Source organism: Stegodyphus dumicola, chromosome 10 (assembly GCF_044657685.1).
Source record: "Stegodyphus dumicola isolate Sdum_Otavi_A_Nest chromosome 10, ASM4465768v1".
NCBI classification, from domain to species: domain Eukaryota; kingdom Metazoa; phylum Arthropoda; class Arachnida; order Araneae; family Eresidae; genus Stegodyphus; species Stegodyphus dumicola.
The window spans coordinates 151,879,435-151,899,334 of record NC_140777.1 but is presented as its reverse complement, the minus strand read 5'-3'; the positions used below and the strand labels follow the sequence as shown (position 1 = coordinate 151,899,334).

At 33.1% G+C, this 19,900-nt stretch overlaps 1 protein-coding gene across 1 annotated transcript in view; it reads right to left on the bottom strand.

Moving 5' to 3' along the window:
• The window catches only part of LOC118201758 (uncharacterized), a 70,255-nt gene extending 59,741 nt beyond the window's left edge, over positions 1-10,514 (bottom strand). The window contains exon 1 of the mRNA XM_085825711.1: positions 10,257-10,514. Within this exon, the coding sequence (XP_085681837.1) occupies positions 10,257-10,331 (75 nt within the window). The 5' untranslated portion in view covers positions 10,332-10,514. The remainder of the gene's footprint in view (positions 1-10,256) is intronic.
• Positions 10,515-19,900: the final 9,386 nt, after the last annotated feature.

The window sequence follows — 19,900 nt, the reverse complement described above, 5'->3', positions numbered from 1 at the left end:
CGCTCGACGCACCTTCTGACCTGACAGTTTGGATCATTGATCTTTGTTTTTTTTTTGATGCGTAATGGTAGCTGAGAGGTCATGTTTACACTACCACAACAGCAAGAAAAATGACACGATCAAGGTAAAGTTTTGTTACGTGACCAACGCAGTATAAATTAAGCATACGTGTACAGAAGGTAGTGTGATAAACCTTATGATGTATCACAGTAAAAGAGCGGATAATTTTTGACTTTCTCTTGCATCAGACTCAGCCCAGTGTTAGCATAGCATCCTTCTTCTCGTACAACAGAAACTATCCAATAAACTGGAATCAAGAAATACTTCATATGAGCGGAAGTCAAATAGAGCGGAGTCCAACTTAAGCATCGTAAAATTGCTCAGACAGAAGTTACCTTAACTCCTTTTGGATGTTTTCCTTGATAGCTATCTTACAACCCACAGAAATTAAACGTTTGCTAATTAAAAAATTTAGTTTGGATTACTGATGTGTAGCGCTATTTCGACCACAGTATGCAAATTATTATTTAAATGTTCAACATTGAGCATATTCGATGCAATGTTTGTTTTGCGCTTAATAGTTTTTTTACACAATTCAAAATAAATTTTAGAAGTGATCTTATAATCCGCTATGATTTAGAATTTTTGTTAAATCATTAAGACGAAAATTATAGTGTTACCGACATCTGTACAATTAATTTTCCTCTCTAGAATGATCGTAATAAAAATAAACCATAAATTTCCTCTTTCTCATCGCATCCACCTGCCTATAGTCTCATCAGCTGAATAAACGAAACTTGCTGGGCACTTTTCGAATGTCTCCTAACAATGACTGAGTCAACAAAGATGCGTAAGATGCACCGATCGTACGATACCGTAAAAATGTTTGGCACGTGCAGAAAAATGAATATGGTTGCTAGGATAAAATACCTTCCTTGGATTCAATATTTTCTTTGAAATAATAAATATTTTCATTCAGTTGAAACAATAATTCTTAAGTGTCCTTTACCACAATCTTAGTATTTCTGTCAGTATTTATTTATGTTTTATATGGAAGAATTAAATTTCAAATAAAATATTTCAGAATTGAAAGATGAGACTTATGCTTTAGTGAATTTTATTCCATTAAAAATATTAAAACTAAGGTCTCTAGTTAATTAAACAGTCAATATATTGGTAAACGTTAGCTTATTCAATTCCCTTCTGCATGAAAGCGTATCTTTTGCATTGATAAAGTAACTAAAACGGATAATAATTTCAATATTTGCGTAATTAATATAATACCGAAAAATAAAACATTTCTCCACGTATTTCAAATACATAGGTTCACCAGTAAACAAATGGATGCAAACATTACATTGATTATAGCAAAGCACGTAAGAACTATCAACCTAAGGCTAGAATGGATGCCATGATAGAGGGCACCCTACGGGAAAGTGATTCTTACTCACATCGCACATGAGGAAAATCACCAAAGAAGTTTTGCAACTTAATTTTTCACCATCATTTGAGGATTTTGTTCACTAATGACCGTCCAGCAAGATCGAATCACTAGCGTTCAAAGATGTTACTTCATTAGATGAAGACGACTGGTCTGGTTTATTTCCTTATAGAAAAGCACATGAGAGTACCTGGGTAAGGGAGGGGACGCTTTTCTAAGGGATACTCGCTCGTATTCCCGTCAGGTATGAAAAAAACCCATAAAACGCCCATGCAGCCAGCCCGCTTGTCCAACTGAACATAGGTCGAAATGAGATTTCAGAGATTTTAACCCTCGACCGGAGGTGGGATCCAACAGGAGACGAACAGATTGGCTTAGTTTATATGATTATGGCAAAGCATTCGAGGACTATCTGCCTAAGGGTAGAGATGCCGTCATGAAGGATTTTTCTAAGGAAACTGGATCATGTACACGTTACACATAGAGAAAACTATGAAAACGCTCATGCAGCCAGCCCGTTCGCATGAAATCGAACTACTAATGTTCAGCGATTTTACTACTCTCGGCCACTGCTGGGCGCGGTTCTTTATCATAATATAACTACTTAGGGTAAAGATCTTGAAGTTCTAGCGGCTTAAGAAGCTGGATATTTTCATGGAGAATTTCATAAGAGAAAGATATACATGTAAAACTATTGAAATATTCATTACGATAGCCCATTCTGCCATTTTGAAACGATCCTGGGGCAAAACTATTAACTTTTTGGGATTTAATCATTTAGTCCCGAGTGGAATTACAAAATATCAAATTTTACTATTAAAGTTTCAAAATTAACAGAAAATTAATTCAATAGTTGAAAAGCATAGAAAGACTGATTGTATGTTACGACAAAACACGCGAGGACTCAACCTCAGGAGAGATACTTTCGTGCAGAAATTTTCGAGGAAAGCCGTTTCGTATTCATGCTATACATGAAGAAATGACGAAAAACCTAATACAAGTAGTCTGTTTAGTGTAAAACCGACCGCAATACGAATTACTAAGGTTCAGTAATTCTATCCACTCAGCCAATGGTAGACCTTAAAAAATATAGACGATATGAAAGTTTTACTTGAATCAAGGTTATCCTTCCACGCATGATATTTCAGCGGTAAAGTCTCTGAACACTGGTAATTCGACATGAGTTGGATTTCCGGTAAACGAATTAGTTGCATGTTCATGGTTTTCCCCATGTATGAAGCGTGGATACGAACCAGTTTCCTTTATAAAGTCTTCCACGAAGGAAAGCCCCCTTAGGTAGATAGCCTTAGAGTGTTTTGCCGTCATCAAATAAACAAAGCCAAATCCATGCTTCAGAATTTCTTTGTAGGCGAGCTCATATGAACACAGAAAAAACAGAAAAGTGCTAAAACTCGATGCAGTCATTACTGTGGAATTTAACATTTAATGCAAAAATTCAAGTTAATAATTAACAGAGAACAAAGAATGCAAATTTGATGCGGACTTTATGCAACAAATTCCGAAGCATGCATCTTGAAAGACGAGGCATTATGTTTTCGTGGGTTTAAGATGGCATGAAAGAGTGTCCTGCATATACTTTCACTTCGAGGGTTTTACTCGAAATTGGAAAACATAATTGCACTTTTGACCTGGATCTTATTTGCTCTCTTTCGTTGCTCCATTTCGACAGTCTACAACAATTGCTTGTTTTTACCTCTTTATGTGAAATTACTTTTAACTGAATGTAGTAATTAAGTGACAAAAATGCCGCAATTTAGATATCCGTTGCTATCAAATTATCTCACTCACTTACCTATAATTATGGAGAATCAATAATAATTTTGATACATTTTAAAGTTAATTATTGCATTCATCAAGATATTATCAAAAATTCGGTAAGCACTCGAAATTTTTCTTCAAATGCAAGAAATGTTCACATGAACATGAGTTCTGCAATTCATTTTGGGTCTGATAACATTCACTATTAGTTGAATGGATAAAGATCACAGAACAAGCCTTTCCACGTTCTGTTATTCTAAGAAAACACTATAAGAAGCCATCTTCTATAAAGTTCGTATGTGCTGCCTTGACAAATAACCTTACCTGAACTTGGAAATAAAATTATTAGCTATATCATCGACATGAAATAAATATATGTTCGTAATATATAAAGAGAAATGGTAAAGCAAACTTAAGTATGACTACCATTATAATATTAACCATAAAAAGTTATCAGAATTAAGTTTTCGTTTCCCCATTCTTTTGGTAATAAATTATATGTATGATGGTAAATTGTATATATTTTACAATTACCTTTATTTCTTTTTTTTTGGGGGGGGGAGGGAACGGTTATTATTATTTTTCAACTGTTAATTTCATTTTAAGATTCGACAACTAGAATATTGCAACGAAGGGTTATGCTTATTTTAGATAAAATATTTGATTCCCACTATTATTGTCTAATACATGGAAATCAAACTATGAAACTGAAAAATTAACTCCAACTCTTAACATGGATTTTAAATTTAACAAAATTTTATACAGATTTACAGTAGCTGTTTTCCTTCACTCTTAAAACATAATTATCGCAGCAATCGCTTGTTACTAATAATTTTACTAAATATCTTAAGTTATTTAAAAATACATGTGTATAACGCTCGCAGAGTCAAATGGACCGGTGAAATAAAGTTTGGTTTTTACATAATTCCGGAATGTTGCAATGAATTTGTGAAATGATCCTTCAGCGCATCTGACCAGTTAGCCACTCGTGATTTAATAACATCCAAACCTAAAAATTATAGGATCACTTTTATAAAACGAAATATTTATTGTTCATAATATTTACTTAGCGTGAAAATTTATACAGGTTAGGTCTCTTGAATATGGTCGTTAAACATGATGAAAGCCTCGAAAATCCACCACGCATCCAGCCCGTCTGCCTGGGATCAAAACCGCGTCGAGTGCAACCAGCAGCCAAGAAGTTAGAGACTGCCGAACACTGGTAGTTCGTCCTAGCTTCAAACTCAGGCAAACAGGCTGGGGTTTTACTGTTTTCTCCATGTTTAGTAGAATACGAGTCACTTTTCTTTAAAAAGTTCTTCACGAAAGCATCTTGGTTTTTAAGTATTGGCGCAACCGCCTTGGCGCAATCTGGCGATTTTTTACAGAAATAAAGGGAATTCGTTGAATTTTCCAACTGCGATTTCCGAACTGTTACGCGCATGATTGCTAGAGTTTTGCGATAATATGTTAAGTAGCAGCATCCTTAGGCAAATAGCCCTTTTGTGTTATGCCGTATTCAAATAACCTAACGTAAACCGGATCGAACTCTCAGTATTCAGCAGTCTTACTCAGCAGCTAGTCAGGCTGAAAAGTTACAAAACTCGTGATAAATAAAACTGTCATAGAATCCTTGATTACAAATATGAAATGGACATTAACGTATGAAAATAAAACTTCAAATGATAAAAAGTTAATATTTCTGTTCTATATCCAAAGAAAGAATGAGATACAAAGTATTTAAACGTGAATGTTCGATGTGATGTGAAAGCCCTAATCAAACGCATTTGCAGCTTCTTTGTAGATTAGATATTTTTGGGTTGTGTTCAGCATTTGCGTCAATTTGATACAACTGCACTGCCGAGCGGAAAATTTCGAGATAACTCATGTCGTTAATTTAAAAATAGGCAGTAAAATTAAGAATAGGTTATTTATACCCGACATCTCTCTTAATTCAAAATTATTCTTTTTTTACACTTCTGGGGGGCACTATGTATTCTTGCGCATACTTTAAAGAAGGACTGGATTAAATTATTAGATTATAGCAAAACTAGGTTGGTAATTTAGGGAAAGGTATGTCTTCATACAGAATACGTAATTTCTTAGGAAACTGGCTCGTATTCACATTACACGCAAGGTTTGGTTTGGTTTATTGAGATTACGGCAAAGCACACTAAGGCTATCTGCCTAAGGGAGGGATGCCTTCGTCGTTACACGCAAAGAAAACTATGGAAATGCCTATGCAGTCAATCTGCTTGCTGAAATGCGAACCGATCAAGCTACCAGTGTTCAGTGGTCTTATCCAGTTGTTGGACTGTATGTAAAGGTAGTCCCTTTTCGAAGGCTCACTTATTACAGAATTAAAAACTTTCAGTATTATCTGCATTAAAAGAGTAGGATAATTGATTAAGGCAAAGCAAGTTGAAGGCTATCTGCTTTTGGGAAGGGATGCTTCGTGAAGAGCATTTTAAGAGAAACTGTCTTGTATCCCGCATTATATCTGAAACATGAAAACTTCCGTGTACAATCTTATGAAACTCTGGAATGCAGTCCTGTTCACCGGGATTCGAAGACGAATCGAGCTAGTGGTGTTTAGCTACTTTACCGCTCGGTCGCGGTCAGCTGCATTAAAAGGGATACATCCGTGGGAAACTGGCTCGCATTAACATTATATTTGGGGGAGGAGCCATGCGATCAGCGCATTCCTCTAATGAGAAGCCAATCTGGGGTAAATGTGAACACAGAGTGTTGGTTTTTAATGGTCATATTTATTTTGACACAGGTCGGTCAACAGTTTTTTACGAAGCAAACAATATTAAGGTAGTTTTTGAATACTTCAGTTGGACGCATCAAAAAACCGTAAGAGCTGTGCATATCTTCCAACTTTCCTTGCTTTATGTTAACGTTAGGTATGGGATAAAAATCACGAAAATAGCCACTTAGTCACCCTTTCGCAGGCTTATGAACGAAGCCGGATTACCAGGTTTCATCGGTCTTGGTTTCACTCGTCACTGCTGATTTTGGTTGCAAAATGAATATTTTCTCAGTAATTAATAAGCGCAGAATATAAAAAAGTCCTTAAAGTTTTATATAGATAATTTAAAATACTTTAATTATTATTGAGTTTTCGTTCTACTGTACATGCGCATCTGAAGAAAGCCGCAATATGCTACAACATGACACAAGTTGTTGTAATTTGTATTATATGTATATGGTATACAACGTATGTTATGTCCATGACATAAGCTAAAATAATTTCGCTTTGGTGAATTATGAAAAAATTCGGAAATAATCATATATTCTAAGAAAATTAATTGATTTATAAGTACATAGTAAAACAATCTCTCTCTCTATGTATATAAAAAAGAATGCGTGTTTTTTCGCGATTAACTCAGTCACTATTATAAGCTATCGTCAACAAACTTTCTACAATTTTTTTTCTGGGTTCTGAAAAAGGTCAACGTCCACTTTTTTCAAAAAAAAAAAAAAAAAAAAAAAAAAAAAGAAAAAGCCCAAATCAGAGATATTAATTAAAAACTCTGAACGTAATTTTCTTTCGCCCTCAGTTTTCCGAGTGGCAACAGTCTCCCACGCTGGAGATAAAATTCTGCTTTCGAGAAGTGTAAATTTCTCGAAACTGCTTGCTGCCACTGCTTGCTTTCAAATCGTAGAGTTTGTAAATAAAAATTTCTAAGTTTTACAGTGAAAGAAAATTAGCATTGCCAAACATTAAATACCTTATACCCGTTTCCAAAAATTTGTGGGAAGTCATTCGGCTGTTCTCATCTTCGTACGACTTTAATCAGCCGAGATATTAATTAAAACCTCTGAAAACACTAATTTTCGCACTTATTTTTCCGAGTGGACACAATCTCGCGCGTTGGGGATAAAAATTCTTTATTTCGAAAAGCGTTGCTACTGCTCGCTTTCAAATCGTAGAATTTGCTAATCGAAAATTTCTAAGTTTTATACAATCTGTACATGTAAAAAAGAATGTCTGTCTGTGTATTTGTTTTTGTTAACAATTTCTGATAAATTATGATTAATGTTTTGCCACATATAATCGACTAAAATTGAATATACGTGAAATATTGGATGGAACTTGAGCTTTTACGACCATTTGAACCAAGACGAAAATCATTAGAATCTACGTGCCATTGTTGCTGATATAATGAGAGAGAATTAGTTCGTTTTCCTACAAAAAAATTAATGTGGGTTCCATATCGCATCAGACTGAAAAGTGTATGACTACGAATCGTATTTTTTGCATCGTTATTAGAGAAGGATTATAATGGGATCGTTGTCTTTGTTGTTAGACACATTACTCTCAATCTAACTTAGTACTGGCATCGAGTACTTACGTTAACTTATAAAATATAATCTTTCGTTCCATTATTATATTTATTAATTTAATAAATATATACAGAGCAAAGATTTGTAATGAAACCTAACCATGCATTTCATTTTCCTGTAATTTGCAAGTTCAATATACTAGAGAAAAACGCGAAGTTGGCACATTTTTAAATTAACAAAAAAAAAAAAAAAAAAAAAAAGGGGGGGGGAGGGATTATTTTATCCATTGAATAATTAAATCATACCGAAGCATGATAAAAATAAGTCTTACATGAAGTCATTGTTAAGAGATACTTTTTAAGCATGTATAAATCTAAAATCTACTGAAACTTACTGCTCTGTAGGATGGCTGCGTAAGAATACTATCAGTATACTTAACATATTGCAATTCAATTTATCAATTTATTTTATCGTATGCCGTGAGAAAGCTGTAGTTCATCCTAGCATATATTTCATATGCTATATTTTATTCTAGGCTCAATGGCCGATTGGTTAACCGCTGAGTACTGGGAGTTCAGCACGCATTGGATTTCCAGGCTAACGGGCTGGCTGCATAGTTAGTTTTGAGGGTTTTCCCCATCAATAAAGTCAATATAAGCCAGTTTCCCTCAGAAAATTCTCCTTGTGTGCTTCGCCATATTCAAATAACAAAATCATATTCAATAATCTAGCATATAATGTAATACAAACCAAATGTTTCAAGTAAACTTCTGTTTTCACAAAAGAATATAATTATTATTTTATCATAATAAATTACCTAATAGTCTTCACATGATTTAAAAATACTTGAAACTCGTTCGTTTTCATGCTGTCTATATTTAATTTATTAAGTAAATTACAATACAATTAGTGCCGATTAAATTTAGATAAGCGTAATTGAAGAGGATGATTTCACGTATTAGCCGAATACGATAATTGAATTAATAAAACTACAGTCGTAGAGATTATTATTATCACTTAAGTGATTCACGCAACCAATAACGTTTAAATCTAAAGAGATTTTGGTAGATAAAAAAAATTATCATGCATGTATTTTCAAATGAAAAAGCCAGATAATGCTGCCTATAAAAGTTGCTAAGCGTTATAAAATTAAAGGCCCATATAAACTGATTTTCATATTGTTGCTAGCTATAAAATGCAAAGCATAACATAATTATATAAAAGCATTAGTAATGTACTAATCAGTAAACTTTAAAAGCATTTGTAACTTATTCTTCATTAACATCAGAAAATGAGCAATAAAACTAAATTACGTTTGATCTACAAAACACCTGCATTTTGTCTATTTAAGGTTTTATAACAACCCACTTTAAAAAAGTGTTTAACCTTATAATCTACAAAATATAGATATTCATTTACAAGGCTGAAGAAATTGTTATATGAATAGAAATAAATATTCCTTTCATTTAACAACAGTGACTAATTGTTTCATCATTTTATTTAATACTATCATAGACAACATGTCAGTGAAAATTTTAAATCATTGTTATATATTATTTTTTCATAAAGTAAAATGAAAACGTTTAAAATTTGAATTTACTGAAACATTTGTTGAATTTTCATTTGTTGTTTTTCATTAACCTTATAACATACAATCGTTTTACAAAATCCTTCTGCAAATTACTTAAAATTTTACTTGTTAGAAAAGTGTTACACAAAGTTTAAAAATTCTTTACTGGAATATTTATCACTACATTATTTCATCAAAATCGTGGCTAGCCATGTAATAAATTCTTTTGTGACAAAATTCTGAAATATGTTTATCTCCATCAAATAAAAAAGAAATATATATATATATATTTTTAAAAAATATATTTAAAAAATACAGTTTTTAAGAGCCTTTCATACAATCTCAAAAAGCACTGCTATAATTTGAATTAAAGATCAGTTTCGAAACTTCTATCGCACGTCTTTTAAGTTGACTTCCAGCTTTCGAATAAATGCGAAATGTATCTTAAGGTTATTAAAACTATCAAACTTAACTCTATTCTTCGAAAACACGCGATTAATTTTAGATTTTAGAAAATGCTTTAATAAAATTGATAATTCCAACTATTTGGTAATGATATTCATTTCAAATGCTACATTTTTCGGATTGTATTCAGAATACATTTTAACTACATATTGCATTTTATGTTTACATTTTAAATTCACAAAGCTTGTTATGAAAATCGCTTGTTATAAATACATAAAACTGAATAAAAATCTGGAAGAAATTACGATGTGCAAAATATATTAAATCTTCTACCGAAACAACATTTTCGTCAGATTATTGATATAGTTATATTGATGGGATTTTAGTTTGAAATATCAATCAGATTTTTTGTTTCTTATTCAAAATGAAAATCTATATTTCGGAAAATTTTAATATGCTTGGAAAATACATGGATAAAAATAAAACAAAACACAGAGGAAAAAAATTCTAACGCTACGTAGAATTGCTACATTATCAATAACAGTTTTTAAATTATTATTATTATTATTTTTTTTTTTTTGCAATGATTCCATGAAAAATTTCTAAATCGCCTTATGTTTTTACCGGTAATTGAAAAAGCCGGCATATCAGGAACTCAAAAGGCATTCTTTTAGTTGCAAAACATAAGGCAAAATTATTTGAATTTAATATAAAAGTAAAGTTTAAGGAATTAAGAATAATGTTAAGAGGAAAAAAAGTAAAACTTACTTTGATGAATTTCACTTTAACTTTTACTAAATGTTTCAAATGGAGATCCAAAATCTCAGACATGTCATATGTCATTGTAAGGAAGAACACTTGAATTAAAAAAAAATAATAATAATACAATAAAAATAAGTAAACAAAACGTCAGTCAACGCTGGTCAACGCAAAAGGTAAAATATAAAAATTTTGGAGCCATTCTGGAAGACATCATAGTTTCAAGATCATTTTGAATTGTGCAGCTCAAGGCAAAAAGGAAGACGGTTCCGTTCAGTTAAACATGCTCCACTCTCTGCCCTACGTCATAAAAACGTCATAAATTGTTGCTATTGCCATCTAGTGGCAAAACAGAGTACTTTTTTTTAAGAATTGCGAAAGCAGCGCGCATCCGATCCGATTCCACATAGCAACAGAAATCCAATTAGAATGATTGGTTATAGTTAAGTCCGTGCTTCTGTATCTGTTTTAAATCACTTGCCCCCTTTATCAACGATTTCTATGCTGAATGCTAATGTTGCGAACAGACTTTGAGCTTTGATTAAAGGGATCAAATTCAGATATATATTTATTTGTGGTACTCTTATAAAAACATTTTTTTTTTTTTTTTTGAATTTATGTCTGAACGAAGTCCAAAACAAACAAAATCTGGGGACGCACTATTAAGAAAGAAGTGAAAGCAAAAGCACTCAATGACTTCTGAATTATTTTATTTATTACTTTAATTTTTATTAAAATTTATATTTAAAATTTATAAGTTCATTATTTATTACCATGATTATTTTTCTTGTTGGAATATTTATTTTCGAATTCAAATAACTCGTAATTTCATTAAATCTTGATTTAAATTTTTAAGTTGAATAGCAAATACAATTCATGTTATTGTGAAGTTCATAGCTTTAATAAGTATTTAATTTTTATGCAGTTTGTAGAAATTTATGGATTCAAATACAGACAGCAGAGGGCGAAACACCAGAATTTTACCGTTGGTCGTACAGATATAGGCCCACCGCAGTTACTGTGCAGCTCTGCCCATTGTTTAAAGAGAATATGTTGGATCCAAGGTTCTTCCACCTCTCTTCGCCTACTGCCAAACTACTTAGCTGGTTTTTCGGCTTATTTGTATTTTGAGTGCCTCTATACCGCAAAGGCACTATACACTTAAAAACAGCCATGCGTTCACGGGATTCGAACTTGGGCAAAATGATATGGCAGTCAGCATTTAAAATACTGTCAGTTCAAATTTTGAAATCTAGGCGTACCCAACTTTAGTTTGAATTCGGTTTCATGAAAAAAATCTGCGCGTTTCAAGGTACTCTGTAACGAAGTCCTCCTTTTTATTATTTAAGCAGCAAACATTATAAAGCTGAAAACACTTCGTTTTAGAGAAAACTTTTATTTAAAAGACGAAAAATTAAATTGTTGATGGAAATAATAATAAGAAGAAGAATAAAAAAACTGACATATACACCACATGACTTCCTTGTACGGCTTGTTAAATATTCTTTTTAGAACAACTGTTAAGTTAGAATACAGCGCCATCTATTGGATAAGTAGAGAAACTCTCACTTGGCCATCTGGATTCGGCTAAGCATCATGCCAGAGCATGTATTAGATCTGAATAGTTAATTACTGTAAATAAATTAGTTAGTTCTTTTGCTATACAGTCCACTTATTAGTTTTAAAATATGATACATGGTCCGTCGAGCCGGAGAAATGAACAAAATGCTGGCATTAGATAGAAACAAAACTTCGTTAAAAGCGAAACTAACTAGGTTAGAAAATGTAGTGAAGGAATATGATGATAGTTCGAATAAGAATGAAATTCAAATAAAGTATAGATCCCTTCAAAGCATTCAAATGGATATTAGAAACTTGAGGAATAGATATTTCGAAAGCGTTGATGAAAAAGATGTCACAGCTATTGATGAAGAAATCGCCGAAATGGAAGATAGAACTGAAGTTCTGGATGTAAGAATTATGGAAATTCTATCATCTATCGCACATTCTGAAAATGAAAATGATTGTAATAAAATTGATCCTAAAGTACAAATACGTTTGCCAGAATTACCAATTCCTAAGTTTTCTGGTAAATATACCGAATGGAATAATTTTAAGCTTCAATTCGAAAACATCATAGCGAATAACATGCAACTGACAGAAGTTCAGAAACTCTACTATTTAAAGGCTGCATTAACTGATGAAGCAAAAAATCTTGAAACTGTTGATGATACTTTTAATTCTCTATTTAAAGCTCTTCATAATAGGTATGAAAATAAAAGAATATTAGTTGAGACGCATATAAAGTCAATAATGGATTTACGTACTTTAACACTCGAATCGTCTAAAGGAATAAGGTATGTAATAGATAATGTTACTAAAAACGCTAGGGCTTTGAATGTTTTAAAATATGAGAAAAATAATTTATCGGATATTCTGTTATTAAATATTGTACTTCAGAAACTAGATTTTGAAACGCGCAAACAATTTGAACTCAACATTAAAGCTACGGAAGTTCCTACGTTTGATGAATTAATTTCGTTTTTAGAGAAAAGATGTCAGTTATTGGATAACATTAACCGTAATGCTAATAAAATGAAATATCCGTTAGAAAAAAATTCGAAATCAAAGGCTCTGATGGTTAAAACCGATAGTGTTTCGATTTGTGTTATATGTAAAAATAATAATCATCCACTGCATAAATGTGATTCATTTTTAAAATTAAATCCAAATCAAAGATATGAAATAGTTAAAAGACATAAACTGTGTCTAAACTGTCTCAGTAACGAACATTTAATCGCAAAATGCAATTCTAAGTTCAGGTGTTCGGAATGCCATAAAAAACACCATTCATCGCCTGCTCAGAAATAGAGCCATCGAACATAAATTAGACAAAACAAAAACGGAAGCAACGAGTGACGAAATTATAAACAAGAACGCAGATGTCTCTAATAAAAATCAATCAAGTTGTCTTTTGACACGCATAAAAAACGTCTTATTGGCGACTGCAATAATATATATTTGCAATTCCGAAGGAAAAAGAATCCCAGTTCGCGCAATACTTGATAACGGCAGCATGAGTTGTTTCTTGTGTGAAGGAGTTGCTAATTTGTTAAATATAAGGAAAGAAAGAATTTATACATCTGTATCCGGAATTAATGAGAACGTTATAAATATTAATTATCAACTAGATGTACAGATTTCGAATAAGGATTTAACATATGTAAGATCAGTTAATTGTTTAGTTATTTCTAAAATAACCAATGTAACTCCATCAAGGTGTATAGATGTACAGTCATTAAATATTCCCATTGATAATGAATTAGCGGATCCGCAATTTGGAACACCTAACAAAATAGATATGTTATTAGGAGTCGATTTGTTCTTTGAGATTTTAAAAGAAGGAAAATTTCAATTAGAAAATCAACAGTTGATATTTCAAGAAACAGTTTTTGGATATATCGCCTCTGGTGCATGCAAGAGTAACGCAGAAGTAAATTATTGTGGTTTAGTTCTAAATAGTGAAGAAAGAGTTGAAGAAATTTTGCAAAGATTTTGGGAAGTTGAATCCATTGAAAATATCGAGGATGCTTTGAGTGAAGAAGAAAAATACTGTGAAGAACATTTCAAGCGTACTCACTATAGACAAAATGATGGAAGATACGTAGTTCAGTTACCCATAAGGGAAGGTGTAGAATTAGGAGAATCGAAAACGCTGGCTGAGAAAAGATTGCATCAAGTGTGGAATCGACTAGAAAGGGATTCGAATATGAAAACATTATATAAGAATTTTATTAAAGAATATAAAGATCTAAATCACATGGAAGAAGTTCAAGAAATTGAAACATCGACTTGCAATTATCTTAGTCATCATGGAGTTTATCGGCCAGAGAAAGCCTCTACCAAGCTTCGCGTTGTGTTTAATGCATCCGCGGCTACTAGCAATGGAAAGTCACTGAACTCAATATTAATGAAAGGGCAAATACCTCAAGAAGATTTATTCTCTATTATTATTAGATTTCGAAAGTACAACTATGCATTAGGAGCTGATGTTCAGAAGATGTACAGACAAATACTTATTGAACCATCTCAACGAAACCTGCAGTTGATCTTGTGGAAGGAATCAGTTGGTAGTCCTGTGCAGACTTACCGTCTAAGGACTGTAACATACGGAACAGCAAGTGCACCATTCCTTGCAACAAGGGTCCTGAAGCAGTTAGCAATGGATGAAGCGACAGACTTTCCTCATGCCTTAAGAGCCATACTGAAGCACTGTTACGTGGACGACATTATTACTGGAGCTAATACGATGCAAGGAGCCAAGGATTTGCAGGCACAGTTAACCTGTCTTCTAGAACGTGGTGGAGTGCAGTTACACAAATGATGTTCAAACAATCCAGAACTATTGAAGAATAAAGAAAGTGCTACTCAGGATTACTCCTTTCAAGTTACGGATAAGCCTCAGATTACAAAAGCCTTAGGAATGTCATGGAATACGTCTACAGACTGTTTTTCTTACGATCTAAAGATACCTGACTTTGAAGAAACAGGCACGAAAAGAGATGTCTTATCAACGATAGGTCGCCTGTTTGATCCGTTAGGTTTAATTGGATCTGTTACGACAAAAGCTAAAATATTTCTACAAAAACTTTGGCTTCTAAAATTAAATTGGAATACACCTCTTCCTAAAAATTACTCTGAAGAATGGAAGGCATTTCTGCATAGTCTCAAAATAGTCAACGATTATCGCATCCCTAGATTTGTTCTAACCAATGGATTACAACAAATAAAAATTATAGGATTCTGTGATGCTAGTCAGAAAGCCTATGGTGCTGCAATTTATGTGAAATGTATGTCATCTTCAAATGAATGTTCATCAAGACTTCTGTGCAGCAAGTCTCGTGTGTCACCTCTGAAGTCAATTACCATTCCTCGTTTGGAACTTTGTGGTGCAGTTCTGTTGGTAAAACTAATGAAAAGAATACTAGAGGCCATTCAGCTGCCTATAGTGAAGGTGTATTACTTCACTGATTCGTCAATAGTGTTAGCATGGATTAAGAAGGAACCGTATCAACTAAAGACATTTGTTGCTAATAGAGTATCTGTTATTCGAAGTATGACTGCTGTTCATGAGTGGTACCATATTAGCACTCACAATAATCCAGCTGATTTGATATCACGTGGAGCTGAACCTAAAGATCTTCTTCATAATGATTTATGGTGGTATGGATCAACTTTCTTGACTAAGGAGAGGTTTTTGACTAATCCTTGTGAATTAATTTCATCTGATATGGATAATGTGGAATATGTCAAAGAACTCAAACTTAAGGATAATGACTTAGTTAATCTAAATGTGAACTCTAATTCCCTTGTTTTAGATCATATTCTTAACATTAGTAATAACTATATTCGTATTATTCGTGTATTAAGTTTTGTTTGTAGATTTATAGCCAATTGTAAGCGAAAAAATTTAATAGGTTCTCTAACAGTTAAAGAATTGGATGACGCTGAGAAAATCATGATCAGGTATGTACAGTTACAACATTTGAGCAAGGATATTCTATCTTTAAAAAATAAGAATTGTGTTTCTTCCAAAAGTAAGTTAAAATTTTTATGTCCATTTCTAGATAATGATTCTCTTCTGAGATTAGGAGGCAGACTTGCCAATAGTAATCTTAATTACAACCAAAAGTTTCCTTATGTAATGCCAAAAGATCATGTAGTTACTAGATTAATTTTTCAGTATTACCATGTTAAATATTTACATCTTGGTGCTCAAGCACTATTGCATCAGGTTCGTAGTAAATTTTGGGTTATTAATGGTCGAGATATAGCTCGAAAGGTTGTACATGAATGTGTAAGATGTTTTAAGGTTAAACCAATTGTATGTGAACAACTTATGGGAAATTTACCTGGTGAAAGAGTTAACCCAGGGTTTGTATTTAATACTTGTGGACTCGATTTTTCTGGTCCATTCCTCATCAAGTATAAAAATCAGAGAAAGGGTAATTATGCAAAAGTCTACGTTGCTATATTCATATGTTTAGCTACTAAAGCAGTACATTTAGAGGTAGTAACTGATTTAACCACAGATTCATTACTTGCTACTATTAAAAGATTTATTGCTAGACGTGGAAAATGTAATACCATTATGTCAGATAACGGTACTAATATGGTTGGTGCAAAATCAGAACTGAAAAAATTGCATAGCTTAGTCCTTAAATCTAATTCTGATATAGCAGATTTCTTAACATCTGAAGGTATAAATTGGAAACTAATTCCACCTAGAGCACCAAATTTCAGTGGCTTATGGGAAGCAGGTATTAAGTCATTTAAATACCATCTTCAGCGTACAATTAGCAGTTATAAATTAACTTTAGAAGAATTTTGGTCTGTTGTCACACAGACTGAAGGTATTCTCAATTCTCGTCCAATTTTATGTTTATCAACAGACGCGAATGACTTTGAAGCCTTAACGCCAGGTCATTTTTTAATTGGACATTCCATTACTTCATATCCTGAACCAGATTTGTCTCATCTTACAGATAATAGACTTTCTAAATGGCAAGTTATTACCAAATTCATTCAAGTTATTTGGAAACGTTGGCAAACTGATTATTTAAATCATCTACAACAACGCACCAAATGGTTTATTAATAAAGAAAATTTAAAGGCAGGTATGTTAGTTGTGTTAAAGGAAGATAATCTTCCCCCATTTAAATGGTCTTTAGCTAGAATTCTAGAAGTTTTACCTGGTAAAGATAATAAGGCCAGAGTTGTTAAAGTGAAAACATCAAATGGTGTGTATATTCGATGTATTAGTAAAATTTGTTTATTACCTATCCAGGATAATAATGCTTAGTTTACATTATTATGTTCTTATTGAAATTGTGATTTACATAAAAATGGAACTGTTTTAAAGAATAAGTTCGATTGTAGCATAGTGAATGTTAATGTTCTTAAATGCTTATAATATTTTATATTATATTCATGATGAAAGATTATCTATTAGTTTTCATATTGTATTGGAGAATTAGTTTTCTTGATTGTTAAATTGTATGTATGTTAGTAATTTGTATGTTGAAATTTGTAATTTCAACGGGCGGCGGCATGTTAAGTTAAAATACAGCGCCACCTATTGGATAAGTAGAGAAACTCTCACTTGGCCATCTGGATTCGGCTAAGCATCATGCCAGAGCATGTATTAGATCTGAATAGTTAATTACTGTAAATAAATTAGTTAGTTCTTTTGCTATACAGTCCACTTATTAGTTTAGAATCAAAGTGCAACAACTATAAACTGATATTAAATGCTCTTAGATATTTAAAACAGTAAACTGATATTAAATATTGTTAGACAAGCTACCAATGTAAACTGTTGCTACTCATTGGTTAGATTTCATTACTTGACGAAAATTAATTTTTTAAAAATTTGATATTGACAAAACATGAATATTTTCGTCATTTAAAACACTTTTGTTATTGGCAAGATATAACTACGACCAACGATTGCGAAAATAAAGGCCGAGTAAAATGTATGTGTGTGTATATATGTTTGGTACTGTGATTGCAGTAGAAAAAAAAGGTGCGGTGCACATCAAAATATTATAACAGTCCCATAATACAAAATTCCAACGCTCTACGGTTTATTCTTTTTTGCGATATGCGATTTGCGATACGCACGTGTGTACGTGCAGATATTACGAAAAAATTCCCTTCTGAATCCATTTTAAATCCAGTTGACAATTGGTTTTGGAAAAAAGAGATCTTTAGTCTGTCCGTACATAGATGTCATGCAAAAAAGTTGTCCAAATGGATTCGGGAACGGTCAAAATGAGTACTTCCGTTGAAGATATCTGAAATTTTTCGCGATTGGAATATTTTCTTTACTTCGTATAAAGAAGTAAAAATGGGTGCAATTTTTATGTTAATAATATTAAGCAGTAAAAACTAAGAAAATACCAAAAGGCCAAATAAATTGCTTAGAGGCTATAAAAACAGGAAAGGGTGATTTTGGCTTCAAAAATACCAATCCGCAAGCCGCTTAATGTTTTCAATTTATAACTCATTCAATTCTCACGATTTCTGAATCTAGACACACCCAGATATTTTAAATCAAAGTTTCTCAGTCTGTGGCCTGCAGATTACAAGGTGGTCCTTTAAGCCTGTGCTTGTGCCACCCAACTGGTACAGTGGTTAGCGTCGCTGCTGTGCCGAAGGGCCCGGGTTTGAAACCCGGAGAAGACATGGATGTCTGTAAATGTGCAGTGTCGGTGCGACATAGCGGCACTCTAACCATGCGACGAGCCGAAAGTCCTCTCATGTGGTTTGGTGGAAGGGGAGAGAGGTGGGAGATTCTCAGACCTGTCATCCCCCAGGTGTTGTGATGTAAAAATTGGGGGCGGAACTGAGCTAAATCGCATTGTCAAGCTGTTTGCTCAAGGCTGTTGCCAACGGCAGACGTAATCTAGCGCTCCTTGCCACGAGGAATTTCGTGGGCTTGAGTTAACTACGTCAGACAAGTGAGCATAAGTAACAACAACAACAACAAGTCTATGCTTGTGGTCCTTCTAAATAAAACAAAAAAGACGAATAAATAAATAGATATATAATATAAAATTCAATTAACTGCGTATATCACATCATGGCTGAAAATCTCATAATTTGGAAATTACACATTACAATCACATATTTAATTATTTATTATATAATTTTAGGAAATTCATGACCGGTTATCCTACCTAGGGACTTCACACTGTAGCAACAAAAGAGAGAACTAAAGCACTTTGACTGTGATACTCCTTACCAGAACACATTCAAATCTAGAACAGCTATGCAAGAATCGCCAGGCATCTCATTAATTGTGAGTACCAATATTTATTTATTTTCTAGTTATAAAGACTATCGAAACGCTTGAATTATTAAAAACAAATATAAATTTTCTTCTCCCAGTTTACGGACTTAATGCTAATGGGAAATTAAACGAACTTTCATGGATTGTATTTAAAAAATAAAAGTATACCGGTAGTGACATATGTAAAAATCAAGAAGGGGACAAGAGTAAGGTGGTCCGCAAAACATTCTAATTGATTAGAGGGGTTTTTTAGGTGAAAAATTTGGGGAAATTTTGCTTTAAATTGCTCAGTATAATGACCCGGGAGTACTACGCCATTGAAAGATTTGTTCAGATACACTATCCATATTCATTGGATACATTTTTGTTTCTCTTGGTGGAATACAGTTTTCTGAACGTTTATTTCCACATCAAAGAGATTATCAGAATAGTCAAACAATAACTGGTAAGTTTATAGTATGCTGATCAGCAAGAAATCGGACAAAAACTTATAAGGTATTTTTTACCTCATGTCTCCGTTATGTAACTGGAAGCACATTCGAAGAGTATTCGGGAAGTCCGGAGTTCGAATTCCGGCGAGGGCATTGCGTATTTTTTTAAAATACGCAATGCCCTCGCCGGAATTCGAAAAAATTTTGCCCCTTCAAAATTTTAAAGAAGTCTCTACAAGCTGCTTCCGAACTAAAAGGAGGTAAAACGATAAGCTGTCATTACCAGGATTTGGCGACTGGATCTACTAATTCTCAGTTATCCTTTAAAAGGGGAAGTATGCACTGCTCGACATAGAAAATGCAACACC